Source organism: Salvelinus sp. IW2-2015, unplaced genomic scaffold (genome assembly GCF_002910315.2).
Source record: "Salvelinus sp. IW2-2015 unplaced genomic scaffold, ASM291031v2 Un_scaffold2018, whole genome shotgun sequence".
NCBI lineage: Eukaryota > Metazoa > Chordata > Actinopteri > Salmoniformes > Salmonidae > Salvelinus > Salvelinus sp. IW2-2015.
Genome location: NW_019943366.1, coordinates 25,866 through 47,254, shown reverse-complemented (window position 1 = coordinate 47,254; position 21,389 = coordinate 25,866). Strand labels below are relative to the sequence as shown.

The 21,389-nt window shown below is 43.8% G+C and overlaps 1 protein-coding gene across 1 annotated transcript; it reads right to left on the bottom strand.

Moving 5' to 3' along the window:
• Nucleotides 1–68: 68 nt before the first annotated feature.
• Nucleotides 69–19,192, bottom strand: LOC112072742 (phosphatidylinositol-3-phosphatase SAC1-A-like). The gene is given in 22 exon segments (XM_024140130.2): nt 69–3,252; nt 3,469–3,526; nt 3,745–3,837; nt 4,046–4,139; nt 4,521–4,593; nt 5,246–5,315; nt 6,039–6,071; nt 6,379–6,447; nt 6,449–6,485; nt 6,922–7,020; nt 7,175–7,254; nt 8,847–8,915; nt 9,031–9,117; nt 9,301–9,386; nt 9,586–9,687; nt 10,151–10,184; nt 10,445–10,504; nt 12,165–12,314; nt 15,611–15,738; nt 16,122–16,196; nt 17,010–17,107; nt 19,085–19,192. Coding segments are annotated over 22 exon segments (1,761 nt in total). The 5' UTR covers nt 19,114–19,192; the 3' UTR covers nt 69–3,115.
• Between the last annotated feature and the right edge of the window lie 2,197 nt (nt 19,193–21,389).

The following is a 21,389-nucleotide window of genomic DNA, read 5'->3' as shown; positions in this document are numbered from 1 at the left end:
TCCCAGATCTGTTTGTGCCATCATACCGCACGCACAAAAATGTAAATAAATAACACACAAAACATATATATTTTAAATAGTTGTTTATTGATAAATCATCCATAAACCTCACATGGAATTACAAAGTGGGGAATAATGTGTCATTTGACAGTTTACATAATTGCATTCACAGCAAGGTCATCGCCTAGCTCTCGGACAAGAGGATAGGATAGCCTATTCAGGAAAATGACCATTATGAAATAGGACATCTGCAACTACCCTCTAAATTACATTGCGAGTTAAATATCAAACTTTGTTTAGGTTATAGCCAATCAGATTGAAGAAGTATAACCATGTGATGTCAWGTTTTTAAACTGTAGCAAGCTACTGATCCTGTCAATTCCCTGAACCACTCAGTAACAATTTTTGAAGGATGTCATTTTCTGAAGTTACACTGCACCAACTGGGAATATGGTCTTTCTAGCAAACCAATGTCACGATAAATAACTAGTTTCATAGTAACAGCCTGCCACTTACATTTGCAAATTGAAAAAAAAAGTCATGAGGATTGACCATATTTAGGTATGTGTACAACTGACCTCAGTTGATTTACTAGCCAGAATCTTCAAAGCTAGCCTGGGTTCCAGTCTGTGCTATCATGCAAACTCCATGACAAGGATTGGCATTATAGCACAAACAGATCTGGGACCAGGCTACATCAGTCCAGTTAAAATGTATTATGGTCATAGGAAATKAATGTTCAGGGTTTTGAATAACAACCAAGGAATGGTGATGAAGAGGGAAAAAAATATTATCCACTACTAAATCATGAATACAACAACCATATTCCAAAATAAAGACATTCAAACATAAGCCCAAGMTAGTACCCAATCCCCATATAAAAGAGAAATATTCACCAGGCAAATTATATGCCTTCAAAACGCTCTTGTTGACTCACACGAAAGACCAGGAAACATTTCTTCTAAAGTCTCATCCCAAAAAAAACACACAAAAAATGAATCACTGCTTGATCTTTACATTTTGTATAGTATCTGCAACTAAGTGCTCAGCATACAATCTTAATGTAAAATATACAGTATATATAATTACAAGGATATGTTCATGGAAACACAGATAGCGGTAGCACAGTAGACAAGCTCAAGTTWGTCCTCCCCTCTGTGGTTACCACTGCCCAGCTTGAATAAAACAGTTCTAGCATATCAACATGATTCTAATTTAGCTAAAGCTCTAAAACTGCTTGTAGTAAATCACTGGCAGATTCCTATAACACATTCTAAAGGAGYAATGGAATTGCAATTATGTTCTAGAATATTACCACCATGACAACTACTTCTGTATTATGAATGCAAGATCAAAATCCGAGCTGGAAAGCAGGCACAGAAAGGCATAGCAACATAAACAGTCTACAATACAATCTCTAATGAATACAGTACATCTGGAAACACCCCGAAAACCATTAATCATACGCAAACATATTCATGAGAACAAGGAATGATTCTCTTAAGTCCACCCCCTCATCCATTGAGGGACAACCTTGTAAAGGCAGTATCTAAAAATCWGTGTTTTCCAACCCTGGTCCTCCAACAGTACAGTTTCATTGTCGAGGGCTACAAACACACCTCGTTCAACTCATTGATGGGCTTGATGATTAGTTGAATCAGGTGTGCTTGTAAAGGGTTACAATAATAGTGTTTACTGTTGGGGGTCCTGGAGGACCAGGTTTGGAAAACACTGATCTAGACCAGGAGGGTTAAACTCAATCCACTGAGGGTTTAGTAGAGCCAGGGGAAACCCTCAGCAAGACCATAACACTTCYAAAATAGTGTGAGACGTCTTGTCAGTGTGTTCTAGTTGACAAGGTTATTATAAAACAGCTGGAAAATGGCCACCACATGACAACTACGGTGTAGCGCAAGGCTCTCCAACCCTGTTCCTGGAGAGCTACCCTTCTGCAGGTTTTCGCTCCAACCCTAGTTGTAAATAACCCGATTCAGCTGACCAACCAGCTAATTATTAKAATCAGGTGCGCTGGGTAACGGTTGGAATGAACCTACAGGACGGTAGCTCTCCAGGAACAGGGTTGGAGAACACTGGTATAGTGACCGCTATARCCAACAATGAATGAACATTGAAAGATTTCACACCTCTCAGATCAAATACTAATGTGCAACTTCTTAGATGTTCACCCARTGTGCAAAAATAAGATGGTAAGACAAGCACAAAACCCTTACTTAAAAATAGAATCATAAATATTATACATGATTATGTTCATAGTAGGAAGACATTCTCCCCCCCACCACGTCATTCTTCTCTAGGATAACTAGCTAGTTTAGTTGTATAGCTCTTCTTTAAATTAGTTTAGTAAGGCTTATTACGTTCAATAGGACAACCAAAACATGGTTATCTTTCTGAACAATGTACCCCAGTCATTCTAGTGCCTGTGAAATTGCCAACTGTGGATTCCTATAGTTTAAAATACATAATTGCATTTTAAAATTACAGAAAAGTTAAACTAAAGAAACCATTCATTAATGTATAACATGAATATTCTCTTGTTTTTAAGTTGGCTACATGGAAAATGAAGAATTCTACTGCAATTCACTGAAGAATGACAGGTTCTGAGACCTCTGTAATAACCCTGTGTGCCTTAAGTTGGTTAAACCGTCACCACGGTTTGGCCGACTACGCCAACCACCAACCCTCTCCAACACCAGACAACAAAATAAATGAAACACAAGGTAAATATACACCATGATCTAAGGAATGTGGAATAGGATGATGGCCTGGAAAGCGAAGGAGGTGTGAGAGTCTGATAGGAGACTACAGTTCAGCCCAGCTTCAGTGGGTTTGCTGCCTGATAAACAAGAGTTCAGGGTTCGGGTAGAAACCCCAATAGAAACTATAAGGCTACCTCCCAAATGGYACCCCATTAAAGTGCACTATATAGGGAATAGGGTGCCATTTGGGACGCCCCCCCCCCCTAGGACGACAGCGTGGAGAGCAGTTATGTACAGAGTCCGAGCCTCGAGCAGCCGGGAGGAAGAAGAGGAAGAAGAGTTGAATGAAGAGGTATAGGAGTATGCTGGGCCGGGCTGCTTTCCACATACACACAGGTTCAGTCCATCTTCTCTTTCTGCACCAGTTTGGGGGCGTCCACAAAGTCACGGCCGTTGAAGACTATGACGGCAGCGGTGACGGCAGCAGCAGTGCCCCAGAACAACAAATAGGCCAGGGTCTCAGTCCATGTGTCACCTGGGAAAGAGGGGGACATGAGAACAACCAATAAAGTACAAAGATATACAGAGAGAAACAGCGATTTTTGTGACCAGATGATTGTGATCAACACATTTTATGGACATAACCAGAACAAGCTAGCATGCCCTTGTGCCCCTGGGCACAGGCTTGGGTTAGTAGGTCTAGAGTTAAAAGGCAGAAATTGACTTGTCAGATTAACAGTGGTTTTCTTACCAGCCATGAGGAGACAGATGATACACATGGAGAATGCGACCACCATGATGATGGGCAGCTGCAAGACAAAGACAACAAAAATACATTACTCATAGTTTGGGGGGGGGGGAGCAGAACTCCATATTAAAATGGGAGAGGACCAGAGATGTAGTCGTGTAAAGTGAATGACAAAACATGACTGATCAGTCTGGACATCCCAAAAAGGCATCTCCCCACTCCTGACTCCTATGATATACCGGTCTCCATCTCTCAGCAGTAAATGGGGATGCAACTGACCGTGAGGAACTTCCAGTCCTTCTGGATGCGGAGTGGAGTGGGGCTGTCCGTTTCATCAACAGCATAGTTTCCAAGGAACAAATCAATGGAATCCTGGAGACAAGAAACACACATACCCTTTGAGCAACAAAGGGCTGACAACTTACAAAGCAAAATAAATGAGAAAAGCAATATTGGTCTATAGAATAACTTCTCAACTATACAGTAGATATCTGATATAATAATTTATTACCGACTACCTTATGTAGTTCACTAAATGAATTCATGTCATTTWTTTCTAGACCTTTAAAACCARACGTACTTGTCTGAAGCCGTCAGAGAAGTTATTCTTGTAGTAACGGATGGCAGAGTTCACTCCGTCCATCACCAGACCCATCTGGGTCCTCTTCCCTGTCCTGATGATGGAAATAACAACCATCAATAACAGACACCGTCAACACATATCAAACTCTYCACAACAAGGACGAGTGACACACGTCACAAATAACCAGAAAGACAGAGACAGAGACAGCCATTATGTCCACATAGCAATACTAATTGAATGGCATCAATCTGGTGTAGGAGAAATAACCATCAACACACTACATCTCATGGCCAAAAGGCACACGATCTACTTGTACACACCAACCAGCTAGTACCTAGAAAGTCCACATATAAATTAAGCACAAGAGACCTCAAATTGAAGGTCAACTGTTGGTTGACTGTTGGTTGACCTTCAACATCACAAGCATAATGCCTTTAGATATGTAGGTCAGCAGCACACGGACGTTCAATACCTTGTRAAGTCAGTCTTCAGGGCTCCCGTACCGGCATACTGCTTGGCGCATGCGTTGGCATTGTCAGCCCAAGCTAGCGCAGAGAAACAAAAATATAAATAACACGGACAGACATTATTAGCGAGCAGAGAAATACCCAAACTGCGGGACAAGAGAAAAGAAAAAAAAGTTTAATTTTGTCCCTAAATTAGGGACATTATTAGTTGGTTGCAGGACAAAGGGACAAAATGTGGGACTGTCCCACACAATTCGGGACATGTGGTCACCCGAGAATAGTGTGAGAGGGACCACACAGATCAACTTCATATTTTATTTATTTAACTCGGCAAGTCAGTTAGGAACAAATTCTTATTTACAATGACGGCCTAGGAACAGTGGGTTAACTGCCTTGTTCAGGGGCAGAGCGACAGATTTGTACCTTGTCAGCTCAGGGATTCGATCTTGCAACCTTTCGGTTACTAGTCCAACGCTCTAACCACTAGGCTATCTGCCGCCTCATGACACTCAAAAGCTGCGTTCACAAACACACACACGACACTTAGCCCAGGGCTGACAGCCTCCTTAGCCCAGGGCTGACAGCCTCCTTAGCCCAGGGCTGACAGCCTCCTTAGCCCAGGGCTAATTTTAACTAAGGGTTAGGAGAAGTCCTGGGCTAAGAGGATGCAGTGTGAAAAGGCCTAAAGCAGCTGCCATTCATAGGTTGTAGAGGGGCGTGCCCAACTTACCGTTCTTATAGATCTTCTCAAAATCGGCCTGTTCCTCAATCCGCTGGGCCACATGCAGGACACCCATCCTCTGTGGACAACCACCAAACAAGCACACATAAGTCCATTTAGAAGGTGATAGGTTAGGGAACTGTGGACAGGCCTCAGTCATTCAGCTTGTTCTCTAAAATAAACTGGCAATAATACTGTGGGAAACAGCAGTAGCCACTGGTTGTGTTTGTTCAACCCTCTGCCTCATCTCTAACCCTCTCATCTAACGGTCAGAAGGATAACACGGCCAGTGTGTGAAACAAGGGGGTTTCAAAGTATAACGACTGCCAACCCTCCTAGCTCCTACTGTAGCTGGGACTGTATGGAATGGCGGGCCAGCTCAGGAGGACTTCCTACCTGTAGCTGGGACTGTATGAAATGGCGGGTCCGCTCGGGAGGACTTCCTACCTGTAGCTGAGACTGTATTGAAATGGCGGGCCAGCTCAGGAGGACTTCCTACTGTAGCTGGGACTATATGAAATGGCGGGCCAGCTCGGGAGGACTTCCTACCTGTAGCTGGACTATATGAAATGGCGGGCCAGCTCGGGAGGACTTCCTACCTGTAGCTGGGACTATATGGAATGGCGGGCCAGCTCAGGAGGACTTCTACCTGTAGCTGGGACTGTATGGAACGGCGGGTCCGCTCAGGAGGACTTCCTTACCTGTAGCTGGGACTGTATGGAACGGCGGGCCAGCTCTGGAGGACTTCCTACCTGTAGCTGGGACTGTATGAATGCGCGGCCAGCTCAGGAGGACTTCCTACCTGTAGCTGGGACTGTATGGAACGGCGGGCCAGCTCAGGAGTACTTCCTACCTGTAGCTGGGACTATATGGAATGGCGGGCCAGCTCAGGAGACTTCCTACCTGTAGCTTGGGACTGTATGGAACGGCGGGCCAGCTCTGGAGTACTTCCTACCTGTAGCTGGGACTGTATGGAAGGCGCGGCCAGCTCAGGAGTACTTCCTACTGTAGCTGGGACTGTATGGAACGGCGGGCCAGCTCAGGAGTACTTCCTACCTGTAGCTGGGACTGTATGGAACGGCGGGTCCCTCAGGGAGGACTTCCTACCTGTAGCTGGGACTGTATGGAACGGCGCGGCCAGCATGCTCCTGAATGACGTTGGTGCGGTCCAGACAGTCCATGCAGTTACTGCGGAACATCCCCTTCTGTTGGGGACACCACCTTCCCCTCCGTGTCTACCATGAAGTAGCTGCAGAGAGACAGAGGAGTCAGCAGAGAACAACATATCCACAGAGCCAGTAACAGCACTAATGTTGGAACACCACATACCGCTCCCTCTGCAGGGAGACACAGAGGGTCATCAGGAGACCAAAGGCTTAGATGAGTCCCAAATGGCACCCTATTCCCTATATAGTGCACCATCTACTTGAACCCCAATGGAAGGGAAAAGGCTGCCACTTGGGATGCAACCTGTGAAAACTCATATGCCCAGAGGAATTTCACTGACTGTAATGTAATCACWGGCATTGTACCCTGAAGACAGACCAGAGATAAAGGGTAGAGGAGAAGACAATTAGCCTCTCTTCTGTGTTCATATGCCTATCGTCTTGCTAAAGCACATTAACCCGAGTCTTGTATGGTTGTGGGTGTAGACTAGCAGCTATAGTCAATATGGAGAGTAATACCTGTATTCATCTTGTGTCTCAGCCACATTGTCCACCAGGATATTCAGCCGATCCCATCTCATCCCACTGCACTCCTTGTGGAAGTCAAATGCTAYGTACCTGCAGTCATARGAAACAACGAGTGGATGTGTTAGACCCACCCATCAATGAATCCACTCATCTAAAAAGAAAAAATGTATAAAAATCATAGAAATGATAAGACGATGGGTGAGAGGGTGAGAGGGTGTTCAGGAGAGCGGTGTTTGGTTCTTACTTGATCATGCCGCTCTCCATGCCAGTCACCATCTTGGCAAAGGCTTGCTCCAGTGGCTTCTCTGAACCCTTCTGGTTGATCTGGAGGAAGAAGGGGAAAAAAACACCATCTTATACCGAACAAAAAAACAACTTTAAAATATGCAACATGTTAATTGTTTGTCCCATGTTTCATGAGCTGAAATAAAAGATCCCAGAAATGTTCCATATGCWAAAAAAAGCTTATTTCYCTCAAAATGTTTACAAATTGGTTTACATCCCTGTTAGTGAGCATTTCTCCTTTGCCAAGATAATCCATCCACCTGACAGATGTGGCATATCAAGAAGCTGATTAAACAGCATGATCATTACACAGGTGCACCTTGTGCTGGGGGRCAATAYAAGGCTACTAAAACGTGCCGTTGTGTCACAACACAACAGATGTCTCAAGTTGAGTGCGCAATCGGCATGCTGACTGCAGGGATGTCCACCAGAGCTGTTTCCAAATAATTGARTGTTCATTTCTCTACCATAAGCCGTCTCAATGTTGTTGTAGACAATTTGGCATTATGTCCAACCAGCCTCACAACCGCCTGCCAGCTCAGGACCTCCACATCCAGATTCTTCACCTGAGGGATTGTCTGAGACGAGCCACCCGGACAACTGATGAAACTGTGGATTTGCACAACCGAAGTATTTCTGCTCAAACTGTCAGAAACCATCTCAGGGAAGCTGATCTGCTCGTCAACCTCACCGGGGTCTTGATCTGACTGGAGTTCGGTGTTGTAACCGATTTCAGCAGGCAAATGCTCATCTTTGATTTCCACTGGCACGCTGGAGAAGTGTGCTCTTCAAGGATGAATCCTGGTTTCAACTGTACCGGGCAGATGGCAGACAGCATGTATGGCGTCGTGTGGACGAACGGTTTGCTGATGTCAACGTTGTGAACAGAGTGCCCCATGCTGACAGTGGGGTTATGGTATGGGCAGGCACAAGTTACAGACAACGAACACAATTGCATTTTATCGATGGCAATTTGAATGCACAGAGATACCGTGACGAGATCCTGAGGCCCATTGTCGTGATATTCATCTGCCGTCATCACMTCATGTTTCMGCMTGATAGTRCAYRGCCCCATGTCGCAAGGATCTRTACACAATTCCTTTAAGCTAAAAATGTCCCAGTTCTTCCATGGCCTGCGTACTCACCAGACATCTCACCCATTGAGCATGTTTGGGATGCTATGGATCGACAGCGTGTTCCAGTTCCCGCCAATATSCAGCAACTTCGCACCGCCATTGAAGAGTGGGACCACATTCCACAGGCCATAATCAACAGCCTGATCAACTCTATGCGAAGGAAGGAGATGTCGCGCTGCATGAGGCAAATGGTGCTTACACCAGATACTGACTGGTTTCTGAACCACGTCCCTACTTTTAATTTAAAAAATATAAGGTATCTGCGCATATCTGTGAAATCCATAGATTAAGGACTAATGAATTTATTTCAATTGACCAATTTCCTTATATGAACTGTAATTCAGTAAAATCTTTGAAACTGTTGCATGTTGGGTTTATATTTTTGTTCAGTATATATATATATATATATATATCTTTCTAATGCTTCTCTCTCACAATGCTGTGACAGGGATATGTTTTAGCCATCGTGAGGCTTCAAAAAAATGTGGGTCCTACCAGGTTCAGAATGGTCTGCTTTCCATAGATGAGGACCTGGGAGTCAAAATGCCTCTGGAAGCCGTCCATCTAGGAAGACAGTTGGTGGAGAATTAGTTATTTCAGGATTTGGTCGACAAGAGATCCACAGAGTGGGTTGTGCAAAAGATAGAGGGAAACTACCAGAAGATATGAAAGCCCTTACGTGRTTGGTGTTCTTGCTGATCAGTGGTTTGGGCTTRTATTTCAGGTTGGGCCTCTGAGACCAGAAGAAGGGCATGGAGCCTCGTGTCTGTGGACGGAAAACATATTTAATAAAAATGTAAAAATATATATTATTTTAAATTTTTTGAAAAGCTCTTATCACTCTGTATTGGTTCAGAGTAGGGTTGTGGCGGTCTTTCAATTTTGCCAGCCGGTTGCCGGCGCTGCTACTGCCCACGCTGCCATCGCTGCGAGCACCACAACTACTCACCTGTACGAATGAAGCCCTCCCTCCATTGTACAGGACTATTTGCTCAGTCTCCACAAAGTTAGCAGCGTGGCCCTCAGAATCGATACCTGAGAAAAAAACAAATAATGAATGATTATTACCTATTCAACATGCCAGTAGTGCTGCTCAATACCATGGCTCCATCCCAATTGGCACGCTATTCCCTATATAGTGCACTACTTTTGACCAGAGCCCTATGGACCCTGGTCAAAAGTAGTGCRCTACATAGGGAACAGGGTGCCAATCGGGACGTGACCTGTGTCTTACCTCTGACGTAGTACCTGACCCCAGCCCTGAAGCAGCTCCTCCTGGATATGAGGATCCATTCAAAGATCTTCCCGTTGACACGGCACGGCTTCATCACAATGACTGGATCAGGGTCAAGGACCTCGCAGAATACACTGCTACATCAGGCCAAATTGGCACCCTATTCCCTATTATAGTGCACCACTACTGACCAGGCCAAAAGAAGTGCCCTATATAGGGAATAGGGTGCCATTTGGGACTTAAGCCAAATGGCCGATGCCTTTGTACGCTAAGTGGAGGACGCCATTGTACTTGGTACGCTAAGTGGAGGACGCCATTGTACTTTGTAACGCTAAGTGGAGGACGCCATTGTACTTTGTAACGCTAAGTGGAGGATGCTATTATTTGTGACCTTGCAATGGCTTTCTAAAGTGCCCCTGAGGGAATGATTTAAGTTCCACTGAGTTGAAATTGGTTCTTAGGAACACTCAGAGACCCATTCAAACTCTTATGTTCTGATGTGGTTCCACTGATTATTACCACAAGAAAGATCAGTGGGAGCGAAACAAGACCGTGAAAAGGATACATCCATGGACTACAGGGATCGCAAACTTGTGGAGCTGAAAAGGGAAACAAAGATAATATTTATTTTATTTTATACTTTGTCACTGGATACATTAGAAAGAAGAATAAAGACTGGTCATCTATAGTGAGTTATTGTTAAAACAGATCATTTCAGAGGGGTAAGGTTGATGTGATCATATTCTAATACTATTATCTCTGGTACATCAGAATAAGAAAACAACGAATGAAGACATGTGTAATGTATTATAATGCAACACAGGTGGAGATGTTGTGATGTCCTCTTCAGATCACTCACCTCCGGCTGGGTGAGGAACTCTCTCAGGAGGCTTCCATTCCACACGAACCTCTGATCTGCCTAGAAAACAGGAGACCCAACCAGTCAGTGTCAATCAATTCCTTGAATCTGTCCAACCTGCTGTAAATTATTTCCACTCAATCAGTTTGAGCAGACAATGGCCAGGTTTCCATTGACCGAGCGTGTGTAATGGAAATGGCAGATAGTAAACATTTTATAAAGATCGTACAACATTTGTTTGACGGGTGGATATTTTTTATTTTGTCTAACTTTCCTTATGATGACAAATGATGGAAACTTATCCCCCACACTATTGGCACAGACCGCGGCGATACGTTGGCACAGACCGCGGCGATACGTTGGCACAGACCGCGGCGATACGTTGGCACAGACCGCGGCGATACGTTGGCACAGACCGCGGCGATACGTTGGCACAAGAGAATCGTTAGAATATGGCAAATATTAGTTAATTATTGCATTCTATACATGCTGGCTTTTGCAGGCTAAACCCCGAGACATGTGGGAGGGCATACATGCTTTCTCCAATGTATTAGTGCACAATTCTCCTAAAAGCTTCCACCACTACTTTGATTAGACGAGGGCAAGGTGAAGCTACCACCCTATGGCTTATAACTAACCGATTCTTTCAAATCTAGATGAAGTGCTTATTTTAGGAGCATAAGAGTCGTTTTTTGGGCACGGCCAGAGTTCTCCTACTGCGTACCAAGCTAGTCAACCACGAAGGCTGAGGTCAGAGAGTATTATCAAAAGATATTTAGTCTATAATAGATATTCCACAGGAAGTGGTCTCTCATCTATCTGTGGTATTATCCCATTAGACGATGTCCATGGCTCATCCATATTGGAGGAGTGTGACTGCCAGATTAACTGTGGTGTTTGGGCTCCTGCCATGCATGTAAACCACACTAGTCACCTTGTCAATCTGAGTGGACACACAGATTGCCCTTTTCAACCCCCCCCCCCTCAGTCTCAGCTGAGGCATTACTCTCGTGTGCAGAATGTGTACATTGTGTACAGGATTTTCACTTTCTTCTCCAATGAAATCTTGTTCAACTGGTTTGATGGTGAGAAGAACGTGTTCCCCTAGTTTAGACATGGAACAGGAGTCACTATCTGTACCACTCCACCCCCATACCGTTCCCCGTCTGCCCCCATACTGTCTCCCTATGGGACATGTGTCAAAGTATGGCACTATATATATAGTGAAGAGTGCAGCCTCTAGCTGTGTTCTGTATATATATATATATATATATATATATAGTGAAGAGTGCAGCCTCTAGCTGTGTTCTGTATATATATATATATATATATATATATAGTGAAGAGTGCAGCCTCTAGCTGTGTTCTGTATATATATATATATATATATAGTGAAGAGTGCAGCCTCTAGCTGTGTTCTGTTAACATGTCCTGTGATTTATAAAACATTTTTTGCATATAAAATAGGATGCGACAATTTCCTGCTAGGATGCATTTCCATTTAACCATCTTGTGTCGTGTAAAAACAGCTGGACGCAATGTCACACACAAAAAAAACTAGTGTCTGCCCTCTGATAGAGGTAGATAGTTTGCCATACTGCTCATATCCAACCTTTCCAGGTCTACAAAAGAGCCTAGAGGTCTAGGGTTGTTTCTGGACAGGGTCTTTGTTCCAGAGAAACAATAGTCCTCCCCCTCCCTCCCTCTCTCTCTCTCTTACCCTCTCCAGCAGGCTCATCTCCTGGAAGTCGTGGCTGACGTTGGCCAGTCTCTGGAGGGTGTGGGTCAGGTCATAGTCAGTGCAGAAGTAGAATCCATCTGTWGTCAGCACGTTGTTAATCATGGACAGGAATGTCTTGTTGTCTTGCGTCTGGAGAGAGGGAGAGAGGGGAGAAAATAGATTAGCTGGCTGGGCACAACCCCTGACAGTGCAGTTTGTAGGAGTTGTATGTGTGAAATGTGAGAAGAGAGGCTGTTAAGCCAGGGATGTTTTCATATGAAATTAAACAGCATGCTTTAGAAACATGGAAATAGATCTTACCAGGTGACCAATAAACAAATTAAATACATCTGAATCAGATTGACAGTATTAGCAGTATCACAGCCTCAATTGACTCGTGGTTTCAAAAAATAAATAAAAATAAATATAATAATATATATTTTTTTTAATGGGGCCTTGTTATTTCATGGCTGACATCATTTACGTATTACAATTACCCTCCGTCGATAGTTTTCCATCTAAACCTTGTCCACTTCACCTCCCTCACAGGGCTTTACTGCACGTGGAGGTTAGGATGCATAACCTCTAATGATCTCTGCATCCTAAATGGCAGCACCCTATTCCCTATATGGTGCAGGTGTCTTACTTCAGCGACCGAGCAACCCCAGGCATTAAGGCCCCTCCCTCCTCATGTCTAATAGGATCTGTATTCTGGATGCTAAGCCAGTTAGCCCAGGGAGAGAGGGGGAGAGCGAGAGAGGACGGACATGAATGACTCTACGGCTACGCCCACAAGGATTTCTCCCGAAGTGTCTTTTCGCGATCCCTCACATCCTATCTGCTTGTGTCCTTCTCAACAGTATTGGAGAAGGTCCAAGGTTCCTCCTCAGGTCTTCTCCAATGCGTTCCGAAGAGGAGGCAAGGAGAGAGGATGCAAGGAGAGAGGATGCAAGGAGTTACAAATGAGATTCGTCCTATACCTCCTCACCCACTACAAGGCTGCAGCTGCTTCCCTGAATTATGTCAGCACTTAATATCCTGTTTTTGCCAGTGAGTGCAGTCTGTCTTCTCTCCCCACGCCCCGGGTGCTCTGGTCAAAAGTAGTGCACTGCATAGGGAATAGGGTGGCATTTGRAATCATACATGTTTCYTAACACCTCTAATCTCCAGCCCCAGTTTCCACTACGGCACTCATGGAAATAAGAAAAGTATTAAACGCTTGAAGCATTTAGGTCTAAACTTAACTTTCACTGACCATTCTAATAAGATAAGTCTTTCTTTGCACATCAAGTAAACCGTGTGACACCCATGTACAGTAGTATGTGGACACACCCGTTGCTGACAGGTGTATAAAAATAGAACAAAACARGCATTGGCAGTAGGCTGGGCCCGTATTGAAGAGCTCAGTGAATTTCAACGTGGCACCATCATAGGATGCCACCTTTCCAACAAGTCAGTTCGACAAATTCCTGCCCTGCTAGAGCTGCCCCGGTCAACTGTAAGTGCTGTTATTGTAAAGTGGAAACGTCTAGGAGCAACAACGTCTCAGCCACGAAGTGGTAGGCCACACAAGCTCTCAGATCGGCCCCGCCGAGTGCTGAAGCGCGTAAAAATTGTCTATCCTCTGTTGCAACACTCAGTACCGAGTTCCAAACTCAACRTCAGCACAAGAACTGTTCTTCTGGAGCTTCACGAAATGGGTTTCCATGGCCGAGCAGCCGGATACATGTCTAAGATCACCATGTGCAATGCATAGTGCCAACGGTAAAGTTTGGTGGATGAGGAATAATGATCTGGGGCTGTTTTTCATGGTTCGGGCCCCTTAGTTCCAGTGAAGGGAAATCTACAGCATACAATGACATTCTAGATGATTCTGTCCTTCCAAMTTTGTGTCAACAGTTTGGGGAAGGCTCATTCCTGTTTCAGCATGACAATGCCCCTGTGCACAAAGCGAGGTCATTACAGAAATGGCTACAGAGCGGTATGGAAGAACTTGACTGGCATGCACAGAGCCCTGACCTCAACTCCATCGAACACCTTTGGGATGAATTGGAACGCCGACTGCTAGCCAGGCCTAATCGCCCAACAGTGCCCGACCTCACTAATGCTCGTGGCTGAATGGAAGCAAGTCCCTGCATCAATGTTCCAACATCTAGTGGAAAGCCTTCCCAGAAGAGTGGAGGCTGTTATAGCAGCAAAGGGGGAGGGGGGGGAAACCAACTCCATATTAATGTCCATGATTTTGGAATGAAGATGTTCGACGAGCAGGTGTCCACATACATGTAGTGCATGTCAAATCTGTCTAGTTTACATGTAACAACAAAATAAAAATAAAGTTGATTTCTGTCCTCTGAAGAGTGGTCGTGTATGGGCCAAAAATAAAAAATATATTTTTTTTAACAGTGGCAACTTCCATTTTCCATAATAAAGGCAATTCAGTGTAAACTTAGTCTGCCATGCCGTTAGCCAGCGTTGTTCTGACTGTGGTCTCTAAACTCCTCGGTGGCAGTTACAATGACTTAAGTCCCAAATGGCACCCTATTCCCKTTGTAGTGCACTAGAGTCCCAWCAAAAGTAGYATAGGGAAAAGGACACMATTTGGGACGTAACCTTACAGTCTCAAGCCAAGACTCCTCTTTCAATTAGCACTACAGGAATAGCCAGCCTTGATGAATAATGTACACGGCCTGCGTCACTGAAATTACATACTAACTTTGTCATTGTGTGATTCCAACAGTAGGGAATAAAAGGCAGAGGAGCATGTTGTTGAAACAGGAGGTCCGATCTAGTTCAAAAGCTACCGTCTGTTAGCCGTCCTAACGCTACTGTAGCTAGGTCCCCTCTAGTTCAAAGACACTGTATATAGGCTATTTCCTCAGAGCTGTGGACTGTTTCCATGGGAGTGTGCTTTCCCTACTGCTTGGCAAACACTAAATTCTAACCAAATTCTCCCTGTGTACCGATGGAGTGATGACATGCAACAACTATCAATGAATACACATACAGTCTCTAGAAAGAGGCTGAACCAGAATCAGCTGACAGTGCTGCATATTGGAATAGGAAGTGGTAACAACCCTGGCTAGCCACACATACAGTCTCTAGAAAGAGGCTGAACCAGAATCAGCTGACAGTGCTGCATATTGGAATAGGAAGTGGTAACAACCCTGGCTAGCCACACATACAGTCTCTAGAAAGAGGCTGAACCAGAATCAGCTGACAGTGCTGCATATTGGAATAGGAAGTGGTAACAACCCTGGCTAGTCACACATACGCTATTTACCACCAGAGACTGGGGTTTAATAAACACAACCACCCTTCCTACTGTTCTCTCACGTGCCTGTCTCTCCCTCTGTTTCTAATTATAATCTAAAATGAAACCAATTTGAATGACATGGTAAAAAAAAAAAAAAAAATCCCCCAAAAAAGTGCCAGAGCGTGTTTGTCACCTGGTTCTCAGTGAGGTGAAGCACAGTCTTTTTGTAGGAAATGACGTCAAAATCCACTGCCTTCCACACAGCGTGACCCAAGAGGCTGCCCACGTTCCTCTTCTTGGTGATGACAATCAGGTACATCCCTGTGAGAGGTGAAATCCATGGGTTAACATGGCAGACTGGTCAGCCCCATATCTAAACAGTGACGCGTTACAGAGGTACATCTCAGAGGACAAGACGGAAGTTACGTCCAAATGATCTCTCCGTTCTTCCAAAGTGTGCACTTGTTCACTTGTTCACTTCCAACTCATTTGAAAGTAAATTACTGCTCTAAGGAATATGGTGGAAACTCCTGCTATCCGGCTAGGCCACGCCGCCACCAATCCAATGTTTTTAGATTTGTGGGAAGTAGTGAACGAGTACACACTTCAGAATGAAGGAGATAKTGTTGGGGCGCACCAAGTGGTAGGCCTACATCTTGTGTGACAACATATACAGGACCAGCCCAGTCAGGCTGTGGAACTACCTGCCACCAGGCGGACGGTCCCCATGATGCCACAAATGGGCCTGGTGTTGGCTGACGGCGGAACATCCTTCTTCCCTAAAGAAACAAGACTAAAATCAGTGTTTCACCTTAATCGTTTAGTTTGAGATGGTAAAACATTTTMAGTATAAAAACATAAAACAACTCAAACCAGATATAGTGTAACGTACGTAGAAAAGATAATGGAGCAATACATCTTGAAATATAATCGTTGAGATCTAACAATCACCAAAATAAAAACCAGACAGGGAGAATCCACATTTCTGAAAAGGTAATGGAATTGATTTCGTAATAAATGTTTGAGTCACTCAGATAGCATAAGAACACAGTGTAAGCCACGGCAACATGCGTAGTAGAACTGCAGGAAACTAGCTATAAAAAACAGCTAAATGTCTCTGTGGCCCAGAGGAGGGTCTATAAAACGTCGGTCAGAAACAGCGCCATTGGCCACGGCCACTATTCATAATATCCTCACTTCAAGATCTCCATTAGATACCGAGAAAAACCCTCTCTGCAGCAAGGCACTCGTAGAGTATGAGAAGGAGCCATTAAAAGGGTCATGGCATGGTTAGAACCATGAGCAGGGGTCCACTATTTGCATAGCAACTCAGAGCATCTTCATGTCCATATCAACTGACAGGAATTCTAATGGTTTTCACCCTGAACTCTGTTGACTCACGCCAATCAATGGCAGCSTATTTCTGTTTTGTGTTGACAATCTTCCCATTGAAGCCCCCAGTGTCGTATTCACTAGAATCCAAAACGGAAGCCAAAACAGGGAGGAACCTACCTGAATTCAACCAATAAGAAATACTTGTTTTTTGTTTTCTGTTGCAAAGCGTTTTTGCTATGGTGTGCACTAAGTTTTACCAGTCAGGGTCATCTCATTGGACACCCTGTCGATGGCCAGGACTGCATCCACCCCATCATCACAGGCCTCAATGTAGAACTTCTCTGGGCTAGTGTGCCTGTGGGAAGGGAAATAATGAGGTTCAAGTATGTAGCGGACTAGGGTGAAGTACCTAGGGAATACTTCACCCCGGAGCATGTTACAGAGAACGTCCAGTGACATGAAGAGCAATAAAGATTGCAATGTACAGAAAGGTTATCTGCCACCTGAGATGCAGCACATTACAGAGATGTAATAAACCTCAGGATTGTAGACAGGCAGACAAACGTAGATAATGCCAACTGATTAACACTACAGTCTGAAGAAGCACTGTCCAGCACCAAACTCTAACCCGGAAGAACAATAGCTACACAGCGACTGTTTATGTTTAGCTTGCCAGTGGTGACGTCAGACAAAGGAAATACCAGAATAAGCAACTTGGTGGTTTCTGTCTCCATAGTTACATGTTGCACTGCTTGTCCCATTTCTTGCTGAGCTTAGAGAGCATGGCATGTAATGATGGAAGCTTAATATCACAACAGATCTGCACCGTCAGATGTTTAAACAGGTTYGCTCAAGAGGACTGAGCATTGCAACTGTCTGTCTGCATTAAGGCAACTCTCTTCTACACCACTGCCTGTCAGTGAGTATTGTACTGCATGAATCTCTTCAATGATTAGGCCTAAAATGGTGCATTCAGCAAGAGACTGAAAGAAAGATTGCAACACGTGTCTTAGCCTAGGCCTTGTATGACACAAAGCCTAGCCTACAAAAGCTCATCCACGCCTGTGCAAACAAAGAACATTGAGGCCTAAAAGGAACAGCAAAGAACAATGTACTGTGTAACAAAGGAGTTTCTCTGTCTCTGGCTATGATTGATTTCCTATAACAGCATAAACGGGCTGAACAACTTAACCTGCAAGCAGGCTTTCTCAGAGCTTGAAAATCCAGCACCAGAAAAACATCATTTCTGGGTRACAATAAAGTCTGTAGAATGGAGTGCCATCATGCACTACCCTGAGCTATAAGTGAGGACTGAGGAGAAGTGGCTGCCAGACAAAAGCCTTATTGTTAGGGGCATTTCAACACATTCTCATGCCACAGGAAAGCCYGAGACAACCAGATATACTGCTGGCATTACAACCACTCCATAYTGGCTGCTTGCATGACTTGACATGAAGTTGTAACTGAATTTAACAACCTAAAGTAGGTTAGAACCTGTTTCACGGCCATTGTATTGGCAGATAGCTCGTTGAGAATAGGTATCGGTGSCAACTCGGATACAGCATCAATACTTCATGAGCACTATTGTTGTGTTAATACATCTACTATTGGCTTGGCCCATTTACTTGTCGTTTTGAGCCACTCAGTCAGCTATTCAGATCCCCACCCCAATGTTGCCCAATATGTCCTGCAAAGTGTCACACCCACTACAAAGACAGCACACTTTTTTTTTTTTTGCAAAACTTGGACTGATATACCATTGGTCTGATTGCCCACCCTGTAGGCTACTCCATGTATTGTATATATAGAAAGGCCAGGTCTCTGTGGTAGAAAGGCCAGGTCTCTGTGGTAGAAAGGCCAGGTCTCTGTGGTAGAAAGGCCAGGTCTCTGTGGTAGAAAGGCCAGGTCTCTGTGGTCAGTGTTATCCCCTGCTGCTTATCCATATGACTGTCTACTAGCAAACAATAAGACAATTATGTTCTTTTTTTTTGCAACTACACAAGCTAAATAGCTGACTACTAAACTGACAGGCAACTGCTTATACAACATTAATGGCACTTCGTCGTTGCCATTAATCTAGACAAATAGATAGTTCGCTTGTTAACTAGGTAGTTAAGCGAGTTCTAGACTGGATTGCCATTGATTGTTAGCTTAGCTAGCATTCAGCAGGCAATCAAGCTAACTAGCTGATGTCAACCCGAATTTTGAAATTCATGACAAGATTTTGACACATGTCCACTGTACGTCTCTTTGGGTGAAACCGTGAACCTGATATTGAGTATACTTGATCGGTGTCGTTTAATTACATTTAAAAGTGAAGCACAATACTTACAAATTGAACCTCTCGTAGGCAGTCGGCATCTTCACTTCTTGAATCAATCTGACCTTAATAATCTTCTTCGGTGGTGGTGTTTTACCGCGGACAACACCGGAAATGGTGTATTGCYGCCCACTACTGGTTGCGGGAAATGAATAAAAAACGAAAAAACTCAGTGCACTGAGGTATTAGAGAGGGGGAAAAAAWTATTWAAAAAATAAAATAYAAATAAAAAAAGGTATTAGAGAGGAAAAGGAAGAGAGAAGCACAACTCCGAGGAAAATCAGTCTCCCTCCAGCGGGTGGCGGTTTTTCGTTGTTAAGCMCTCCAAGCATGGAGTTGTTGTATGTCGGTCAATGAGTGTCGAATTTGGTAAACCAAAAAAATAATGGCTTATTTGCTACTTGAGGTTTATTTGATCGAATATAAATTTCGTAATGCGTAAGTTGTTACGAGTGTACTGATGTAAGTAGGACACGTGACATCCCAGCAAATTTGCGAAAAAACACTTAATATCAGAGTTGTCTCGAGATGGCTATGTATATTCATGACATGAGGCTAGTTGAATACAGGCGGTTGACGTCAATAACCCTCATCGAATATTCAGAAAAGGATTACAATAATGCAGTGGCGACACGTCATTCGGGGCAGGGCATGTTTTAAGACCCACATTTTTTGCAAAAAATAAAATAACAAAAAATCWATATATTTTGGGGGGGAGGCTTTCCTGTTTTGCATGTTATTTTGGCATTAATAGGTGTCSCATATCAGTTTGCAAACAATATAAAAKATATATATATCATTGAGTTAATAAAGCCACATACAAACATGGTTTCTTTTTTGTTTTCTTGAGTAAGGCAGCTCCAAAATGCAGGTGTTTCAGCCTAGCTCAATGAAACCTGTGCCGGTGTAAAAATATTTTGATGTGGAGCGCCGTCCTCAAACAATCGCATGGCATGCTTTTGCTGTAATAGCTACTGTAAATCGGWCAGTGCAGTTAGATTAACAAGAATTTAAGCTTTCAACCGATATAAGACMYWWRTRTGTACCTAAATGTTTAATATCCATMATTWTTATGATTATTTATTTGAATTGCGMGACCTCCACTTTCACCGGAAGTTGTCTCACTAGCAGGACGCYTATCCCAGAGAGTTTTAAGACAATTCTTATTCACAATGACGGCCTAGGAACAGTGGGTTAACTGCCTTGTTCAGGGGCAGAACGACAGATTTATACCTTAGGAATTCGAGCTAGCAACCTTTCGGTTACTGGCCCAACACTCTAACCACTAKGCTACCTGCCTCCTCTTTCTAGAGCTACTATATGAAGATCACTGATGACATCATGATTCCATTTTTTTTAGTTCCCAGTTGTCTTGAAAGCACCATCAATCCAGAGAATTACAGACTTTGATGACACGGTGAATCCAAAAATGTCTTGTATGCTGCTAAATAAATAATGTAATATTCCAGGGAGATATGTATACTGTAGCTAAGAAAGTAATACTAAGTGTATGTTGTGTGGTAAGCTGTTAGTAGCCCTTGTGCCTCACCTTAATAATTTGGTCTATTTTCACCTCTTAATTTTGCCTATTCTTCTGACTTGTGGTGCACATGTAGCCTATAACCTGTTTTAGAGAAATGTAATCATCGAATATTATAAGAGCTTTCATTGTCTGCTTATACGCCCTCTTTATTTATCCTATGGTTCTGACTTGGTGTACAGGGAGAACACTGTAAGAACGGCCCATGTTCTGAATTCTGTCGCTGTACATTTCAAAAGTGCTGAACAAATAGTTRTATTGACTACGTCCGTCCTAGCTCGCTCATTCATGTCGAAATTACGGATKATCTCTTATCCGCTTGTCGTCCCCTTATGCCATAATTTTTACATCTCAATTGTCAGTAGAAACCAACCACATTTGTTTAAGCAAGTCAGCTATATTTATACATGTTTTTGTTTTCCGTTATTTAACTAGGCAAGTCAGTTRAGAACAAATCCTTATTTTACAATGACTGCCTACCCCGGCCAAACCCTAACCCAGACGACGCTGGGCCAATTGTAAGCCGCCCTATGGGACTCCCAATCACGGCCAGTTATGATACAGCCTTGAATCGAACCAGGGTCTGTAGTGACGCCTCTAGCACTGAAATGCAGTGCCTTAGACCGCTGGTACTGTGGTTGGGACTCTGCTGTTGGGACAGCTTTATGTAGGCACTAACCGTTTGTGGGCACCGTTTGTCACCGTTATAGTGCAATGAATGACATCGCCACTGCAATAATGTATCCACCAATCCAAAGAATAGATGGAAGCTAGTGC